The sequence below is a fragment of the Podarcis gaigeae genome (assembly GCF_964106915.1).
Source record: "Podarcis gaigeae genome assembly, chromosome: 2".
NCBI classification, from domain to species: Eukaryota; Metazoa; Chordata; class Lepidosauria; order Squamata; family Lacertidae; genus Podarcis; species Podarcis gaigeae.
This window is the reverse complement of record NC_139679.1, coordinates 6,076,840-6,094,168: the sequence shown is the minus strand read 5'-3', so window position 1 is coordinate 6,094,168 and position 17,329 is coordinate 6,076,840. Positions and strand designations below refer to the sequence as shown.

The 17,329-nt window shown below is 47.7% G+C and overlaps 2 protein-coding genes across 8 annotated transcripts in view; one reads left to right on the top strand and one right to left on the bottom strand.

The window, feature by feature from the left end:
- PRPF40B (pre-mRNA processing factor 40 homolog B) overlaps positions 1–2,622 on the top strand; it is a 29,731-nt gene extending 27,109 nt beyond the window's left edge. For 2 of the 7 annotated variants that reach the window (XM_083729374.1, XM_083729373.1), the window contains exons 25-26: positions 1,573–1,701; positions 1,852–2,622. In XM_083729374.1, coding sequence (XP_083585500.1) covers positions 1,573–1,701; positions 1,852–1,944 — 222 coding nt within the window. In that variant the 3' untranslated portion in view covers positions 1,945–2,622. Of the gene's footprint in view, positions 1–27; positions 1,702–1,851 lie in introns of those variants that run through there. The other 5 variants (XR_014561833.1, XR_014561834.1, XR_014561835.1 and 2 more) reach the window with 5 other exon arrangements.
- An 8,420-nt stretch (positions 2,623–11,042) lies between these two features.
- The window catches only part of FMNL3 (formin like 3), a 102,214-nt gene continuing 95,927 nt past the window's right edge, over positions 11,043–17,329 (bottom strand). Inside the window, 5 exon segments of the mRNA XM_083729376.1 lie at positions 11,043–11,181; positions 11,655–11,705; positions 14,810–14,898; positions 14,900–14,924; positions 16,398–16,521. Coding sequence (XP_083585502.1) covers positions 11,683–11,705; positions 14,810–14,898; positions 14,900–14,924; positions 16,398–16,521 — 261 coding nt within the window. The 3' untranslated portion in view covers positions 11,043–11,181; positions 11,655–11,682.

Here is a 17,329-nt window from a genome sequence, read left to right as displayed (position 1 = left end):
ACAAGGGCCATCGAGTCCAACCCCCAGTCGAAAGGTGAGGTGTGAGGGAGCGAATGTGCCCATAGAGATCCATATGTGAGCCGTCATTTGATGCTGCAGTCTTGCAGGCTTCACACACAGAGACGCACACAGACATACCTGTACATCATTTGCTTTCTCTGCATCCGATTCCTGCACACAGAAAGGTTGCCAGCTGAGTGTGTGAACTGTGATTCCACTAAAAGCACTTTTATTTCAGGTGAGCTGAGCAGATGTAAAAGTTCTGTGCTTGAAAGTGCCTCGAGTGCTTCAGAGACTGCTAGAAAATCCAGTGGGTTCGATTTGTTTCATGTTTGGAGGATCAGGACGGCTGATCTGCATCTATGTTTTCTTTTTCTGTGGTTATAGCACGTGTCCTTGGACCATTAGTCAGAGCTATTTAGGTACCATTAGCCAACTATTCATTTATTAACACTTTCTCATGTCTGTTGCCTGCTTTTGGCACACTGTAAATGACATTATGTGCTTTAATCCACAGGCGGTAAAGTGTGATGGAGTGTTTTGCTTCGGAGCACGGGGAAAAGAGATTAGAATCAGAAAACTTTCCATGCCCTTATGATTCTGTGGTCAGAAGTGTTTGTGTGTGTTCTCTGTGATGGCTCAAGCACATTACCCAGTATCTGGTACAAAAGGCCGCATCCTGAGCATCTCAGCTTTCTTTTTCAAATAAAGATTCTAGACCTTATGATTGCAAAGATGTACTTGAAGGCACAAGGGCAATGCCTTATGAAATCTCAAACCAGAGGAGTTTCTGAATAAAGGTTTCAATATCTGTATCCTTCCCCCACATTTAGAGGCCAAGTGGTGACGACAGCAACAGTGCCTTTTCTTCAGTGGCCCCTTCTGCTCTGTATTGTTCTCTTTCAGAGGCGGCTCACCCGACACTCAACTTGGATTAGCTTCAGGCACAAAATTAAAGTGCTTTTATTTGCCCAGGTTTTTACCACCGCTGGTTCTTATTGCTTCTGCTGCTCTTTCCGTTTGACCGTGTTGTCTTTTTTTATTTGTTTATATTTTGCATTGATATTGCCAGCCACCTTGGAAACTTTGTAATCGAAGATACAGATTTTATAAAACAGGGGTGGGCAAACCTGTGCAGCCCTCCAGATGCCACGGGACTCCCAGATCCCATCACCCGTGACTCTTGTTCCATACTGGATGCCGCTGGTGTGGAGTCCCAAGAACTCCAGGAGGGCCTCAGGTTAGCCGTACTGCTGGATTCTGATCAGAGCAGCAGCAACTGCATTGCTAGGGGATCCAGAAAGAAGCAGGGTCCCTTGTGTCCAGAACACAACTTGCCAGCTAGTTGGGTTCTTTTTCTCAGTTAAGGCTCATTGATTGTCCCAGCACAGACTCCTCACAACCTTGTCTGTAGTCTTTTTCTGCATTGCCTTAGCCCACTCCACTTTTGCCATCTTCCTCCCTATATTGGGCTGGTCACCACTGGGCTGGCTGGGCCGCTAGCAGCCCCCCGTTGTCTGCCCCAGCCCAGGCCCCTTTTGCCCTCGAGTTTGCAAGCTGCTTCTTTTACAGAACAGCCCTGAAAGCGAAGCTGAGCACAAGAAGGACCCGAGCCGACCCGACGAGTGGGAGCGAGAGAAGGCCCCTCCGCGACCTGAGGGAAGAGGCCACTCCCCTCCCCGGGGCACCAGGAGGGAGCGGGTGAGCCCTGGGAGGAAATCAAACGGCATCAGGGATGGTGGGTGGGAAGAGGCAAGAAGGATTTGGAAGTGGGGAGGAGGAGGCGACAAGGTGAGGTGGCGGGCGGGCAAAGGTGCTGGGGTTTCTCACTCGCGCTCCTTTCCCTGGCAGAGCGGCTGGGACACCTCAGAGAGCGAAGAGCTCAGTGAAGGGGAGCTGGAACGTCGGCGCCGGACTCTGCTGCAGCAACTGGGTGACCAGTAACCACCGCTGCCTCTTTTGAGGCTCCCCTTCCACACACGCCAGACCCAATTGGTCCTTGTTCCTGCGTAGGCTGTGCCTTCCTTTGGCTGCGACAGCGCCCAAGCCAAGCGTGTGCACTGCTCTGGCCCGGAACCTGCACAATTGGGCTGCAGTGCCCCCCTCCACCCCCCCCTGCTTGCTTCCGAGTCGGGAGCGGGCCTTGCCCACTGGCAGGGACGGCCTCCATCGATTCCCCCTGTCTGCTTGGAGCCACCAAGACAGGGAGGAAGGATTTGGCTGTACTGTCTGGACCTAAAATTCAGAACCAGCTCTGGGATCCAGCCTGAAGAAGATTAGGGGGAATAGGGTTAGGGGCTCCTCCGTGCATCAGTTGGCAACGTAGCACAGGAGCAAATGGCATCTCTTCTCAACGTTTCACCAGGGCTATGCCTGCTCGGAGCCTCCTTGGCCTAGAACCAGAATGGCAGGGTCCAGTTTGTTTATCACAGCATCAGCCCTAACTGGGGAATGTGGTCCAGGAATGGGGACAGGATGTATGTTCCTGGTTGTTTTTTGTTCTTTTTTTTTAAGGTTTGTCTCAGTGACTGGATCCTTCCTTCTGGTTGCAGTACCCCTTGTGTGTTGAGGATTCAGTGGGATTTTTCAAACAATATTTATAATAAACTTGGACTAGAATTATCCTTCTCTGGTGGGCCTCCTGTAGAAGATTGGTTTAAATTTGAGAAATCTGAAGCTTGGGTTTTCTTTCTTTCTTGGACCTTTTGGAAAAATATTGGGGTAGGTGTGTTTTGTTGCATACCACAAATCTGTGGCTGCATCTGCTCACCAGCATAGTGAGGAAGGGGATTTTGGGAGGAGGGCAACGTAGGTGTGCTTTACACTGGCTTGCACATTGGGGACAGATGTGCAAAGGAGGGAGGAGAGTTAAGTCACAAAAGGAAAGCTGTGCAGAATCATGGAAGTGCATATAATAAACAAAGCACAAGTATGTTGTGTGTATGCAACAATAAATATGCACACAGACATTCCTCAGTAAGAATAAGCAATTTGTGCAATGCTGATCAGTTTATTTGCACAACTGATTTTTTTTAAATTGATGGATGTCACACTTTTAATATATCTAATTCAGTACACTAGTGTTTGTTTTATCGTGTGCATTTGTTGTGCGTCCCCCCACAGCTCCCATCCTGCCAATTCCTTATTCTTTTGCAAATGTGAAATGCAATTCCAAAATCTGGCAGGTTGGGTAGTACCTTTAGGGGGAACACCTGAAATGTCACAAAAGTGTGGCAAGCCTTCAAGTTCTCCATAACTCTTCCATTGGGCAAGATCTTACACAGAGCACTAGGTGGGGTGGGGGAGTACATAAAATAGGCTGTTGTAACTCGTAGTCCTAAAGTCAGCTTGTAGACTCGGTTCTAAGTTGGGAGATTTCAGGATGTCTCTTTCCCAAGTGCTACAGCTATCAGGCTACACCGTTAGGATTTTGAGATGAAGAAGCTGGGTCACCCAGATCTGTCCTAAACCTTAAAAACAAAGCACACAAGTTCCTGAGGTAGGTAGAGAGCAGAAGTAAAGAGAAACCCACGAGTTTTTAAATTCAGCAAAGCCTGGGGTTAATTTTGCCCGTGTGCATGTTTAGAAACCTCTGGCTCTTCTAGAACGCAGCGTTCAATACAAAGAGAAAAGATGCACCTGTTGTTTTGCCCAGCTTTTGGCCTCTGGCAACGCACACCACTGGGAGTCCTGAATAGGAATGTGAGCCTTGGGCTAGGAAAAGGTTCTGCACCCCATCTCTTGTCAAATGGGCACCCATTGTCCCAGGAGCTAAAAGCAAAGTGTGGCCGAGAGGAGGTGAGGAAACTGCACAGGTCTTAAAGCAAACATGATGGCGGTGGGAATAAATCAGATCCTCAGAGACAAAGCTCAGGTGGATAGCCTTTTTCTTTGTTTGTTTTATTTTCTCCGCCTTCTCCCATTAGTAGAAATTCTGTACAGTTCAAAAGGGGTGGGGGTGGGAGAGGAGGAGGAGGAGGCACTGGCTTACAATACAGTCAATAATATTTCACATGTACAAAAAGTTACATCTAGCTACACAAAAGGACTACGATGGAGTGGATACGCTGTAAAGTGTCCAGAAGCAGCACCAGGAAGATTCCTGCCTGCTTGGATTTAGCCTTGCTTGCCCTCTTAGCTGTGGCAAAGGCCTTTGAAGGGGTGGTTGGTCCCTTTTGCTTATTGGGTGGGTGGGGAAATAGTGTTTGCTCCAGAAGCAACTGTGTCTGTAGCCCAGCTTCCCCACTTCCAATTAGTGTTAAAATAGTGTTCCCTGTGCGTACTTGTAAGCAGTTTCACACCCACCTTTATTTTATTTTTTAAGACTTAGAGCAGGGGCTTCCAGCATGGTGCCCGTGGGTGCAAATGTGCCCACAAAGGCCCTCCCTTTTGCCCATGTGGTCCCCTCCCCCAAGTTCAGCTTGAAAGAAGCATTGGGGCATGTACGTGTGTACGAGAGAGGCCTGCGGCACTTTCTCCGGTTTGCAAATGTGCCCATGAGCCCCCAAAGGTTGGCGGCTGCTGACAGAGAGCTCTGTTTCTTTGCTAGAAAAGGCAAATGTGTCGTGTGAGTTGGCAGTGTGGCTTTGGGTATACAGTGCAGGAAACCTAAATGCAACAACCTTGTGCCAGAAAAAAACATATACATTCACAAGAGTTGGATTTCCTCAAATCTGCTGCAAAAGAATCATTACACAAATATGTGAGCTTGCTGCTGGTGGTGGTGTATTAAGGGAGCTGATTCACATATCTGTGTCCGTCACTGAGTCAAAGCAAGGCCCAAATTCTGTTTCCAAAATAAGCCAGCCAGGTGCTTCCAGAAGCTCCAAACTAGAGCCCAGTGTTTGCTCTGCTGTTTCTCCCCATCTTCTAGGACTCAAAGAGGTACTGAGACCAATCTGGTGTAGTGGCTTAGAGGACTGGAAGGAGGTCTGGGGAGACCTCGGTTCAAGTCTCCACTTTGGCCAGTCACTCTCTCACACCCTAACCCACTTCAGAAGGATGTTGCGTGGATGAAATTGGGAGTGTGGTGAGGGGAGAAATTTGTTTGCCACCCAGAGCTCCTTGAAGGAAGGAACAGCATTTTAATACTGCTGCAAGGAATTGCTATGTACTGTCACAGCCAATATATGTTGCTTCCTCAAGATGTGTGGCAGCTGAATGAGCAAACTAGCTACTCCATTTGGGATTACATGTTCTGGCTTATCTGGTGACAACTCATTTGCACAGTGTAACCCTGCACATGACAACTTAGAAGTAGGCCCCAGTGAATTCAATGGAACTTACTCTCAGGCAAGCAAATATAGCCTTGCAGCCTCAAACATGCAATTCCTGTTGCAGCAATCAACAGATTGCGTGTGTGAACAAGATCCAACTCTCTCATCCTGTAAGCAAGTTGGGCACATGATTTAAAGTGGTCACTTAAGAGTAGAGGAACCCAGAACCAAGTAGTTACTTAGGCTAGGGTTCATACTGTTGTGGCAATGGGCTGTGTAAATGGATCACTCTGGTCTAGTATCAAGGTTTAAGAGCTCTTCTGTAATCAAGCACCTGGCCTCTTCCAGACGGTCACTATTTTGCAGGTGGAATTCAATAATATGCCAGCAAATTTAGACCATGCAATTAAAGTGGATTTTGCACTCATGCACAACGAAGGCACTTCCATTGTTAAAAATTGACTTTTTGTGGCAAGGGAAGTGATGGGGAAACAATGGAAGGTGAGGGTTAACAACTGCTTAATGCAATGTCATAAAACCACACAAATCAGAATGAATGCTCAATAAGCAGTGGGCATCATGTATCTATTACCTCATGAACTTTTTGAAATCAGGATCAACGTCCAATAAATAGGTTTGCCTGGAAGTGCCTCTGATTGTGTAGGTGTCCCAGATGTAGAAAGGGGTAGGAGCTCATGTGTCGGGTTTTCTCTAGGCACAACTGCATGCAACACAGTTGTTGAAGGAAGATGTGACATCAAGAGTGGGATTAAAAGTGCAGCCCCAAATACACACTACACGTGAAAAACTGTAAGGGATTCTGGGGGCATGCTCTTAGTGTGGACAGGAACACTCATGCTTCATCCTACAAAAGCATTTTTTTTGGGGGGGGGTGTCTCCAAGTGACTGAGTGCATCACTCACATCCCAATCCTTCTAATACACCACCAGGATAAAGATCAAATTGAACCTGTCAGAATTTCTCTCTTGCACACATACGTACATAACATACACCCCCAGCGCCTCTATTAGTGTTTCCCATGCTCCTTGTGTCCCACGTTTCACTTACTGCTTCTACATACATTCTGCCCTGTATCTGCCCATCCCACCCACAAAGCTGTTTCTCTTCCACTGCCTTCCAGTTGCAGATAGGGCTGCCAGGTCTTTATCTGCAACTGGGCCATCAGACCAAGAGCACAAGCCTTATTTCCTTACCAGATTCCTTTGACCACCCTCCTGATATATGAGCTTTCCGAAAAATAACACTGATGCCACAGTTCCATCCTCATAACCACCAACATGAATTCAAATTTCCACTTAACCTATTAAGTAGGCATTGAAAATGTGGGTTGTTTTACTGTTCTCGTTTCCGCACGTATGCATATTACAGAGTGGTTAAAGGCAGCCTTGCAAATAAAGTCTGCAAAAGTTACTAGTCTATGAGAACGGCTAGTGCATTGAGTCACTAATATCTCTGTTGGTATTTCCTGGCCTCAGCTACCTCCCCACAATGCCCCCAGCTTCCCCATCTGGTCACTTGGAATAACCAACCGAGTAGCTGATTGCAAACCTATTTAAAGGCCAGTAAGGAGTCTCCTTACTGGGAGGGGTGGAGGGACACGGGTGGCGCTGTGGGTTAAACCACAGAGCCTAGGACTTGCCAATCAGAAGGTCGGTGGTTCGAATCCCCGCAACGGGGTGAGCTCCTGTTGCTCGGTTCCTGCTCCTGCCAACCTAGCAGTTCGAAAGCATGCCAGTGCAAGTAGATAAATAGGTACCGCTCCAGCGGGAAGGTAAACGGTGTTTCACTTCTCCAGAAGTGGCTTAGTCATGCTGGCCACATGACCCAAAAGCTGTACACCGGCTCCCTCGGCCAATAAAGCGAGATGAGCGCCACAACCCCAGAGTTGGCCACGACTGGACCTAATGGTCAGGGGTCCCTTTACCTTTAAGGAGTCTCCACTCTTGCTTAGGTGAAATGTACCCACAGAGGACTTCCAGGAAGCATCTGGCTGGTCACCACTGGAAACAGAATGTTGGACACTGGGCTGACCCACAGCAGATTTACCTGTGCCTTTAGTGGCTCAATCAACACTTGCCCCTCCTCTGAATTGAATGATGTGACTGATTTCAGTAGACATACTTCCCAGCCTAGTGGCCTTCCTCTCAGTGAACCTAGCTGTTGAGGAAGATGCAAGGTTCCTTGCAAGTAACCTGTGCAAATTGGGAAGTTAGAGGCAGCTGTATTTTTGACGGAAGTGAAGATGGTAGTTGATATGCAAAGTATGTTGAGGTGGCAATGGCTGCTGGATTTTGCAGTGGTGGTGGGGGTTGGGTTCTTTGGAATACCTGGGTTCCCAAACCTGGACACTGATTTCTCCACCTCACCCACAAATGGTTTGGAGACTTCTTTGAATAGTTTAAAAAACATTTGAAAAATAGTTTACATGAAGTTTAACGTCAGACCTTCATATTCACAGGACAGAAACAAAAGGCAAAATATATCCAGCATACAATGACCAAAAAGAAAAAGAAATGAGTCAGTCTAGGACCTGGCAGTTCTTTCGGCGGAATTATTTTCTGTTCCACAGAGCTCCAAAATTTACAACCCATTCTGCTCTGCTGCACCCCAGCAAAGTGACGGGGCCATGCTCTAAGGCTTCCTTACCTAGGAGTAAGGACTATTGACTTCAATGGGCTTTACATCTGAGTAACCATGCACACGATGAACATATAAAGCTGCATCAGTCCATCTAGCCCTGTTCGTTCAGACTGGCAGTGGCTTTCTAAGGTCTCAGGCGAAGTGGGAGAGGCCTGAACCTGGAACCTTATGAAGTGCAGGCTTTAGGCTCCTAGGGATCTCATCTAAAATACAGGCCTTGGGTTGCCTTTGGGCAGGATTCAAATCCACAGGTGCAAACCTAGCAGGGGTGCTAGGCCTAAACCACAGAGCCATTTTTTCCAGGGACACAATAGCTCAGCCATAAGCACAGGGTTCCCTGCAAGAGTCACCCTGAGAGTCTTTGGCACGGTTTATATACAGACGGTTAATGCAGGGAGATGCTTCTGCCATGACTAACGCTCTAGAACGCCAAGCATCACTGCTTTTCGCAGGTGTGCTCAAACAGAAGGATTTGCTGAGTCCTTCTGATCAAGTGGTTGATTCTTTCCATTGTCTAGATAACTAGGATGCCACAGGGCCTTGGCACGTGTTCTGAAATCCCAATTATCTCTCCACAGACTTATGGGGCCAAAGTCACATAGGAGCATTCTGCTGTGCAAATGCTCTTGTGAGTAGTTGGCCATGCTTTGGAGCCTGGGGTCAAAAGATCAACAGGACTCACCTGGGTTGGCCTTGGAAAGAAATGTGGATGAATATTCAAATACAGGAAAAAGGACAACTTCATATTCATAAGCTCTGTTGGAGCCAGCCCTATCTAAAGACCTCTTTGGTGTATTAAGATCTATGTAAACCTCTTTCACATAAAGCTAATTGCTTCCTGGTTCCAGAAAGTGGCTAAACCCCCAAGGGAGTAAAGTTGATTCCCTGAATTAAAAACAATTGAAGAAGCAATCCTGCTTTCATTGTCAAATGGCTTTATCCTAATGCTATCTGCAGCTCTAATAACTTCTGGACTAACATCTTTGGTCAGGGGGGAAGCATAAAAGCAGGTTAAGAGGAGATAAAGTGGGTCCTCTTTTTCCGATTGTCTTAAGAAACATCATGGCCTGGAAACTGAGGCCGAGGTTCAGACAGGAAGGCAGCAATTGGCCATCATAGTGCAAGGGCCAAAAGTGGTCTACCATTTAGCATGATGAGTCAGGTACCAGAGGCGGCTGATTCCTGGCACCCTCATGAGGTAACATCGACTGGAAAGTTATTTGCTGAAAGTCTCACTGATATTAATGAGCTCATTCCATTTATTTCAATGAAATGTTCGCTGATGGGTTCTGTTCCATGTTACTTAGTGGGAAGTAGAGAGGGGCGCCATTTTGACAGTAATGAATTAATGGCTACAAAATGGCTCCCTCCTGCATGCTAATATCTCACTTGCTATCTTTGTTACCTGCACCATTTAACTTCTTGAGGATGATTCCCAGGCTACAATTTAGTGTTTTTACTGCAGGTAAATACAAATGTATTGGGGGCTGGCCTTAGGGATGGAAGAGAGTTTCGTTCTGTCCCCCTTTTAAAGTGAATCAACAAAGTTCTCATGTAGCCACCCTGGACAAACACACAATTCAGAACATAATTGTCCTCTGGATTTTGCAATAAAAATTCTCAGGTCAAACAATGTACCAGAATGCGTCAAAAAGGCATATTTTAGGATGACATGCATTTAGAAATGCATACACTGAGATAAAATACTTATTTAAGAACGGATTTTGGTACATAAAAAAAAAATACTGCACATTAATGCAGGAACAGACTTATGAACGAACACATACAAAATTGACACAATTGGGATATAAGATGGATCTACCCCTCCCTAGCTGGTTCTGAAAGATGCAACATTCATACATAACCATTGGTGCTTGTTCTGAGGGTTCAAGAGGACATAGCAGGTGAGCTAGATTTGACCTGGTGAGAATTAAGGCATTTGGTCCAGTAAATGAGAAGAGAGCTGTGTCTAAAACACCAGACATGAACTGGAAGCATAATTTGGTCCTCTGGAAAATAATGAGAATAAGAAAACTAAAAAAAAGAAAAGAAAACTAAAAAAAAAATAAAAACTGGGCAGCATCATGTATGGAAGTGAGAGCTGGACCATAAAGAAGGCTGATCACCGAATAATTTATGCTTTTGAATTATGGTGCTGGAGGAGACTCTTGAGAGTCCCATGGACTGCAAGAAGATCAAACCTCTCCATTCTGAAGGAAATTAGCCCTGAGTGCTCACTGGAAGGACAGGTCCTGAAGCTGAGGTTCCAAGACTTTGGCCACCTCATGAGAAGAGAAGACTCCCTGGAAAAGACCCTGATGCTGGGAAAGATGGAGGGCACAAGGAGAAGGGGACAACAGAGGACGAGATGGTTGGACAGTGTTCTCGAAGCTACCAGCATGAGTCTGACCAAACTGTGGGAGGCAGTGGAAGACAGGAGTGCCTGGCGTGCTCTGGTCCATGGGGTCACGAAGAGCCGGACACGACTAAACAATTAAACAACAACAACGGGCAGGATCAAAAGTTGCCTGTAACCTACCTAAGATCTTTCTTTTGATAATCAATGGTTGGCTCATCACCGTCGTTTCTCTGCTGTGCAAACACCAGGTTCACTTCGTGCAGTTGAGACATGAGACTTTTGGTCTGAAGGTTCCCCCTTTTGAAGAAGGATTCCAGTGGTTTTTCGAAAGGCCATCGGCGCCTAGCTTTTAAGCTCTTCAATGCCAGCTCAATAGACTGCTGCTCCAAGAAGACCACAGTATTGCTGAAGGCTGCTCCAGAAAAACGTTGCTGGTTCACAAAACTAGCGTCATACACAAAGGTCTACTAATGGAAATACTCTTCCTTCCCACCCCCCCAAAAAAAACACACCCCACACTCCCGCATTGCATTGTGACTCCAGCCATGATGATGTCCTCTGTCTCAATCCAGTCAAAGTGCAATTTTGGTCCGGATGCTCCAAGGGCTGAGGCTTGAGAAGGGGGAAGTCAGACACCTGCTGGCCAAAGGCACTTCTAAACAACCGAAACAGCCTTGTCCTTCAGAGCTGGCTCAGTGAGGGGACAGGAGGAGCAAGGGTTGACAGGAAAGGTCATATATGTACAGATTAAAAAATACACCTTAAATAATAAGAGAATAACAATAATACTGTTGCAGTAAGGCACTTCCTAAATGTCCCTTTGGTTCTTCAGCTTAAAATGTTTGAAAGGATGGAAGTTTTTTTTTTCTTTGGCAAAAGGAGAACTAGGCCTGGGCTGTTGGGAATGCAGCGTTAGCCCATTGGAAAGGCAGGGTAGGCAGAGCTCTGTGGAAGAAAGGAACAGCCAGTCAGGACGGGAGTAAAGAATTGCTGGAGAAACAATGCATAAGCGGTTGCTGTCGGGGGACATTAAAGACTGTGAGGCAGTTCATGTACCAATTGGAGTGGGGTGAAAGGCAGGCGGCAGGAGTTCTTGCCCCTTGGGGGCATATAACCACCCACCCAGGTCACCCCTCTCCACATTCCCCCTTTTCAGGCAAGAGCATACGAGACGCTTCTTTGCCTGAGTATCAAACAATGGGTTCCGTGGCAGGCTAGAGAAATAAAAGGGCTACCCCCTCTCCCCGCCAGTGGGGGCTATGGAGCAAGACTGAAGGCAACTGAGGATGATGGGCAACTGTCATGGCCAGTTCTCTGTCCCAAGGGCAAACTTTTCGTTTTGGTGTCTCCTACTTAGGCAGAAGCAGCAAAGCAGAGGATAAAAGGCTCTGGGCATCCAGAAAGCTGTTGTTTCTTACCCTATGCCACGGATGAATTGAGAGGGGACTAGAGGCAGATGGTTCTTGCTGCTATGGAAGGGATAAAAACAAAAATTAGGCCAAATTGAGAAGCGGTGGGTGGGAGGGAAAGCTCTTCTCCCCTGGGGGCTGGATTCTGCCCTCACCAAGCCTTGTAAGGAGCCACCAGGTCTGGAAAAGCACCAGCTCATCCAATTGCCATGGTGGGGTTGGGGATGGAGCTGCTAAATCTTTAAACCAAACTCTCTGGTGCCCAGCCTCTGTGGCTCCCAGCTCTATCTGCACATTGCTAATGGTGGGGATTGCCTGAGTTGCAGTCAAAACAGTGCAACTGATTCCCTCACAGTCCACATGCGCTGGGACTTCACTGTGCTCTTGGGAAACCACTGGGGGATCAGATCAGTGTTGCCTTCTCCATGGGGGCACCCCAAGGACACTGCCTGTGCTCCCCACTGTTTGCTGGCGTCAGTGCGTGGACATGTTCTTAAGTCAGGGGTGAGGAACCTGTGGCCGTGTATATGTGGCCGGGCTACAGATCCATCATTCCCTGACCATTGGTCAGGCTGGCGGAGGCTGGTGGGAACTGGGAGTCCAACGACTCCAGGGTGGCAGCCACAGGTTTCTCGTCTCTGCCTTGAAAGTCTTGGGCTTAAACCCGTCCAGACCACTGAGTGTAATCCAGAGAAAGCCAAGGCATGCCTAAATAATCAGACCTGGCATTTATCAGAGCACCAAAAGTCCTTCACAGACAATCCAGCCGCAGACTTAAATGTGATGAAGCCCATTGGCCTTACCTGTACTTAATTTTGTATTGGTCTGTGGCCATTATGTCAGCCATCCTTACAATAACTGTAAGGTAGGTCAGCATTATCTACCCCCATATTGCAGATATTGTTGAAGTTGAGAAATAGTGGCCTTAAGGTTGCCTAACAAACTCATGGCTGGCGTGACATTTGAAGCAGGAGTCTGACAGTTGGCATTTACTACATCTGTTTGTATGTCACTTCCAGTCATTTTTATGAGTAAAATGGTGGCAGCGACAACAGCTACTACTATCATTACTAATGGTGCTAAATACATGCAAGCATCTATAGGAACACAAAAATATAGGAAGCTGCCTTATACTATTGGCCCAGCAGCCCATTAAGAACACATGATGAGGCTTGCTGGATCAGGCCATGGCCCATCTTGACCCACATCCTGTTCTCACAATGGCCAACAAGATGCTTCTTGAGAGGCCCACAAAGCAGGACCTGAGCGCAACTGCTGCTCTCTTCCCACTTATGGTTCCTTCCCAGCCACTGGTTTTGTCCACTCTGCCTGGCAGTGGCTTTCTAAGGGCTGAGGACCCTTCTTTGCCACTAGCTAGCTGATCTTCCGGGAGACTTCAGTGTGCACTTAATTCCCATTTAATTCAGCAAGATTTGGGTATGCCTCTGTATTGCGCCCAGTTTGCATATTCAGCTCTTATGGAAACAGAAAGAAGTCCGGAGATGAAAATCTGCATGAATTTTGCCTCTTTGATTAAAAAAACAAGCTTGGCCAAAATATAGCCTGTTTTGGGTAGAGTGGGAGGATAAATTATCATACAGATCATATTTTGAACAAATGAAACTGTTAATTATTCTATTTGCAGCTCCCCTTCCTCCAAAATATACATTTTGGCTGTAACTATACAGCTACTTTTCCAGGAGAAACCCCCATGGAACTCAACGGGACTTGTTTTTCAGTAAAAATACATAGGCTTGCAGTCTTGATCTCATGCCATGGTTTTTTAAACAGTCTCTTTCAGATGTATTGGGTGGGTGCAGGAGGCATATTTGAACGTGCCCTTGCAAAATACAGATCTCTACATTAAGGCACGCTTAAGTGGTACAGTCCCTAAAGGAAGACATAGCATGAGAGTTTGCTGCTTGTGGAAACTGGCCCTAGGTTGTAATCGACCACACTATGTTGACTGCAGATAGATGGTGCTGTTTTCAGCCCCAACAAGAATTCAGGCGGCAACCCCCACCCACCCACCCACCCTCCCACCTCCATTCTTCAATCAAGAGAGGATTTAGTAAAGCTACTCTACGGCATTAGTGTGATAAGATGATCTGATAAACAGACTGGATGCATGCGAATCAAGACGGGGGGGGGGGTCTGTAACAACCTCATCATGCCAACCATGCAAGGTATAGACAACAGAATTGTGGATACAAGATGATGCCTCTGGGTCCATGCAGGGATTCTCAACAATGAAAAGGAAGATGCAGTGAAGGGGCTTTTGTTTTTGAGGGGGGTCACTTTTCTTTTAAAATACTTAATTTCTGGTCCTTTAAATCAACCAGCAAGTTTCTATCCTTCATGTTAGCAGAGAGAACCCTGGAAATGTATAAGGATGGAAGGCAGTGTGCAATTCTGTCCAAAGGAGAATTCTGGCAGGTGCAGCTTGTCGTGTGGAAGTGAGGGGAAATTTTCTCTCTTCTCTCTTTACACAACTAATTGAAATGTACCGGAGCCTCGTCTTGTGCATCAGGTCACCTTGGAGGCAGCCAGGAAAGAGAAGCTCACACAGGCATCAACTACAGTGGTACCTCAGGTTACATATTCTTCAGGTTACATACGCTTCAGGTTAAAGACTCTGCTAACCCAGAAATAGTGCTTCAGGATAAGAACTTTGCTTCAGGATGAGAACAGAAATCAGGCTCTGGCAGCACGGCAGCAGCAGGAGGCCCCATTAGCTAACATGGTGTTTCAGGTTAAGAACAGTTTCAGGTTAAGTACGGATCTCTGGAACGAATTAAGTACTTAACCTGAGGTACCACTGTACTGTCATGATTCCTGAGCAGCACCGCTGAGTCGACAAAGCAACTCTCTCTATAAGCCTCCATAACGAAATTTCCGTGACCTGGCTTTCGGACTACAATTCCCATCAGCCCCATGTTGGCTGGAGCTGATGGGAGTTGTTGTCAAAAAGATACCTGGAAGGCACCAGGTTGGAAGTTAGGCTGCTGTATAGTGATGGCGATTCTCTGCCGAGTGTGGCCTCTGAGAAGAGGTTGGGAAGCCCCGAGATCATGGGAGGAGACAGCAAGGCATGCAGGAGGGAAGCCTGGGCTCTGTGGAGGGAGCAGCTGCATGCAGAAGAGGAAGAGACGATCCACGGGTACCTTTGGCGAGGGAGAGGGCGGAGCTAACAGTTAGGCTCGTCATGGTGGGATGGCTCGCAGAAAAAGCGAGACCCCCGCTTCGCTGTGCGGGCAGTGAAGGGGACGCTCTTCAACACTGCGGGGTGGGAGGGGAACGGACAAAGACATACAAGATATGTCAGACAGCGAGAAACACGGTGGGCGGCTTATTTCACAGAACGTGGATGCAGCTATGCTCGGGACGTCTTAGGCAGGGGGCATATAGTGCATCAAGGAGGGGACTATCTCAGGGAAAGAAGCCCAGGGCCAGAATTCTGTCATACACATTTGAAATAAAGCCTCTGGAAGGCAAAATGGTTTGTTTTACAAGAACGGTAACGCCAGTGTTATTATTAACGCCTCTCAGGAGGCTACACTGGAGATGGCCTAGGGACAGTCCAGCCTGCAAAGCCACAGAGTGACCATATGGCAAGGAGGGCATGGCTCCTGTCGCTTTAAATGGGTGCACAGGCAAGGGAATTCTGGTTTGGTATGTGGGGAAAGCTGTCCCTGCCCAAAATTCCCTCACCTGCACAGCTGCTCAGGGTACAAGAACCTTGGCCTCCTTTGCAGCTGGTCACCCTACTCTAGCCTTAACCAACCTGGTGCCCTCTGGCTGATTTGGTCTGATCCAAAGCAACTGGAGGGCACCAGGTGGGCAAAAGCTGCCCTGAGGAGTTTCCCTGCCTCACGCAATGACCCAGCCATGCCCATTTTCAACACAGTGCTTCCTAGGAGGTATATGCTAGGCCCGGCTGGTTTGGGGGCCAAGTGCAGCACGATGTGCTTCTGCCCAGGAGAACAGAGTGTCACCTGAGGCTGTAAACATCAGCCATCTCTGCTGCTCATCACTGAGCACCTCAAGTCATTAGTGGCATGGTGGTACAAAAGTGTTATACCACAGGTGGCAGGGAAGACCCTCACAGAGCCAAGCAAATACCACAACGGGGGAACATCAGCATGGAAGCAGGCACATGTCACTCCTCACCTAAGCCTGAGGAAGGCTGTTCGCAACTGGGGCCTGATTTATGAGCCGTGATATGATATATTTTGTCTTGCGGAACAGGGCCACAGACATGCCAAATAGGCACAGAATGTGGTACTGAGTGCAGAAAGTGGTTTCCACACCTGAACACACACACTTTCTCATGGTTTTTTTTTAAAAAGAAAATAGTTTCTAGTCCTTATGGGGGCAAAAATAAGGCGGTGGTGTCGTGTGTGTGTGCTTCACAGATATTAGGCTGGACAGGCCCTTAAGAACCCACCATATAGGCCCCATTTTGCTTTATTGTTGGAGGGGATGGGCTGGAAAAGGAAGAGCATTTGGGAAAGAAATAAAACATTGCTCCTTCAGGAGACTTCCGTTCACAAATACATCATGGTATACGTAAATAAAAAGGAGGAGGGGCGAGAGGGGAGCATTATAGAGGGCCAGAGATACTCTGAGGGCACAAGCAGTGCCTAAAACGCCTTCTTTTCTTTGCCCACGCAAAGCCACAACAGTCACTGGTGGGGGGGGGGGGGGAATGAGCACAGCAAAGGAAGTGGACGTTCCGGGTGGGTTGCTTACCGGTGATAATATCCTCAATGGTCCCGTCTTTGCCTTCATAAACAGGCCGGTGGTCCTTGGCCTGGCGCCGCCTCAGCTCCGCAATCAACTCTTGCTGCTGCCACTTGTTGCGCTGCAAAGGCAACTGCGGGCAGGTCAGGAATTAGAAGGAAAAACAGCCCCAGCTCAGTCGCCACACCATGTCCCGCTGTCCATGAACCTGACTGACGCTCCTACCTGACTGACAGGTGCAGCCACTTTGAAAATATGTGTGTGTGTGCCTCTCTCTCTTTCAGGGATTAAAAGGGGCCCAGAGACACAGCAAGGGCCATGCGTGGACTTTCTCACGAGGCGTTTCACTAGCAAGGAAAGACTTCCATCTGCCACTGGACCCAGCAGGCCGAGGCTCTGTGCTGTGAGCAGAATGGCACACAGGAGAGCAGGCCAGCTTAGAAAAGAAAATGTTCCTTGTGGTTTCTCTCCCAGTATCACACTACAGGAAAGTGAGCACCAATTTAATGAGCAGCTGGCTTCCCTGTCACAAAGCCCAGAAGGAGAGTCCTTTTCGGTAATGCCGTGTGAACTGCACTAGCCAGTGCTATTCATATTTATCGACAAAGCACCGAATCAGAACTTGGGAAGTCGCCTTTCGCCAAGTCAGGTCGTTGTTCCATCTCCCTCAGTATTACACACACTGACTGGCAACAGCAGCTTTCTGGGGGGCGGTTTCTGGCCCTACCTGAACACTGTGCCAGGTGCCATTCCCATTCTCTCTTGGGACATAACCTGGGAGGGGGTAGAACTGCATCAATAAGAGCTGCTCTTCTACAAATCTGCCTTTGGAGCAGCAGGAGATATGAAGGACTGAAAGGCATCCCACGCAAGTTGACAAGGAGCTAATAACAGTATGTCCGTCCCCACCATGCAAACGGCAGGAGGGGCTTCCTTTCACC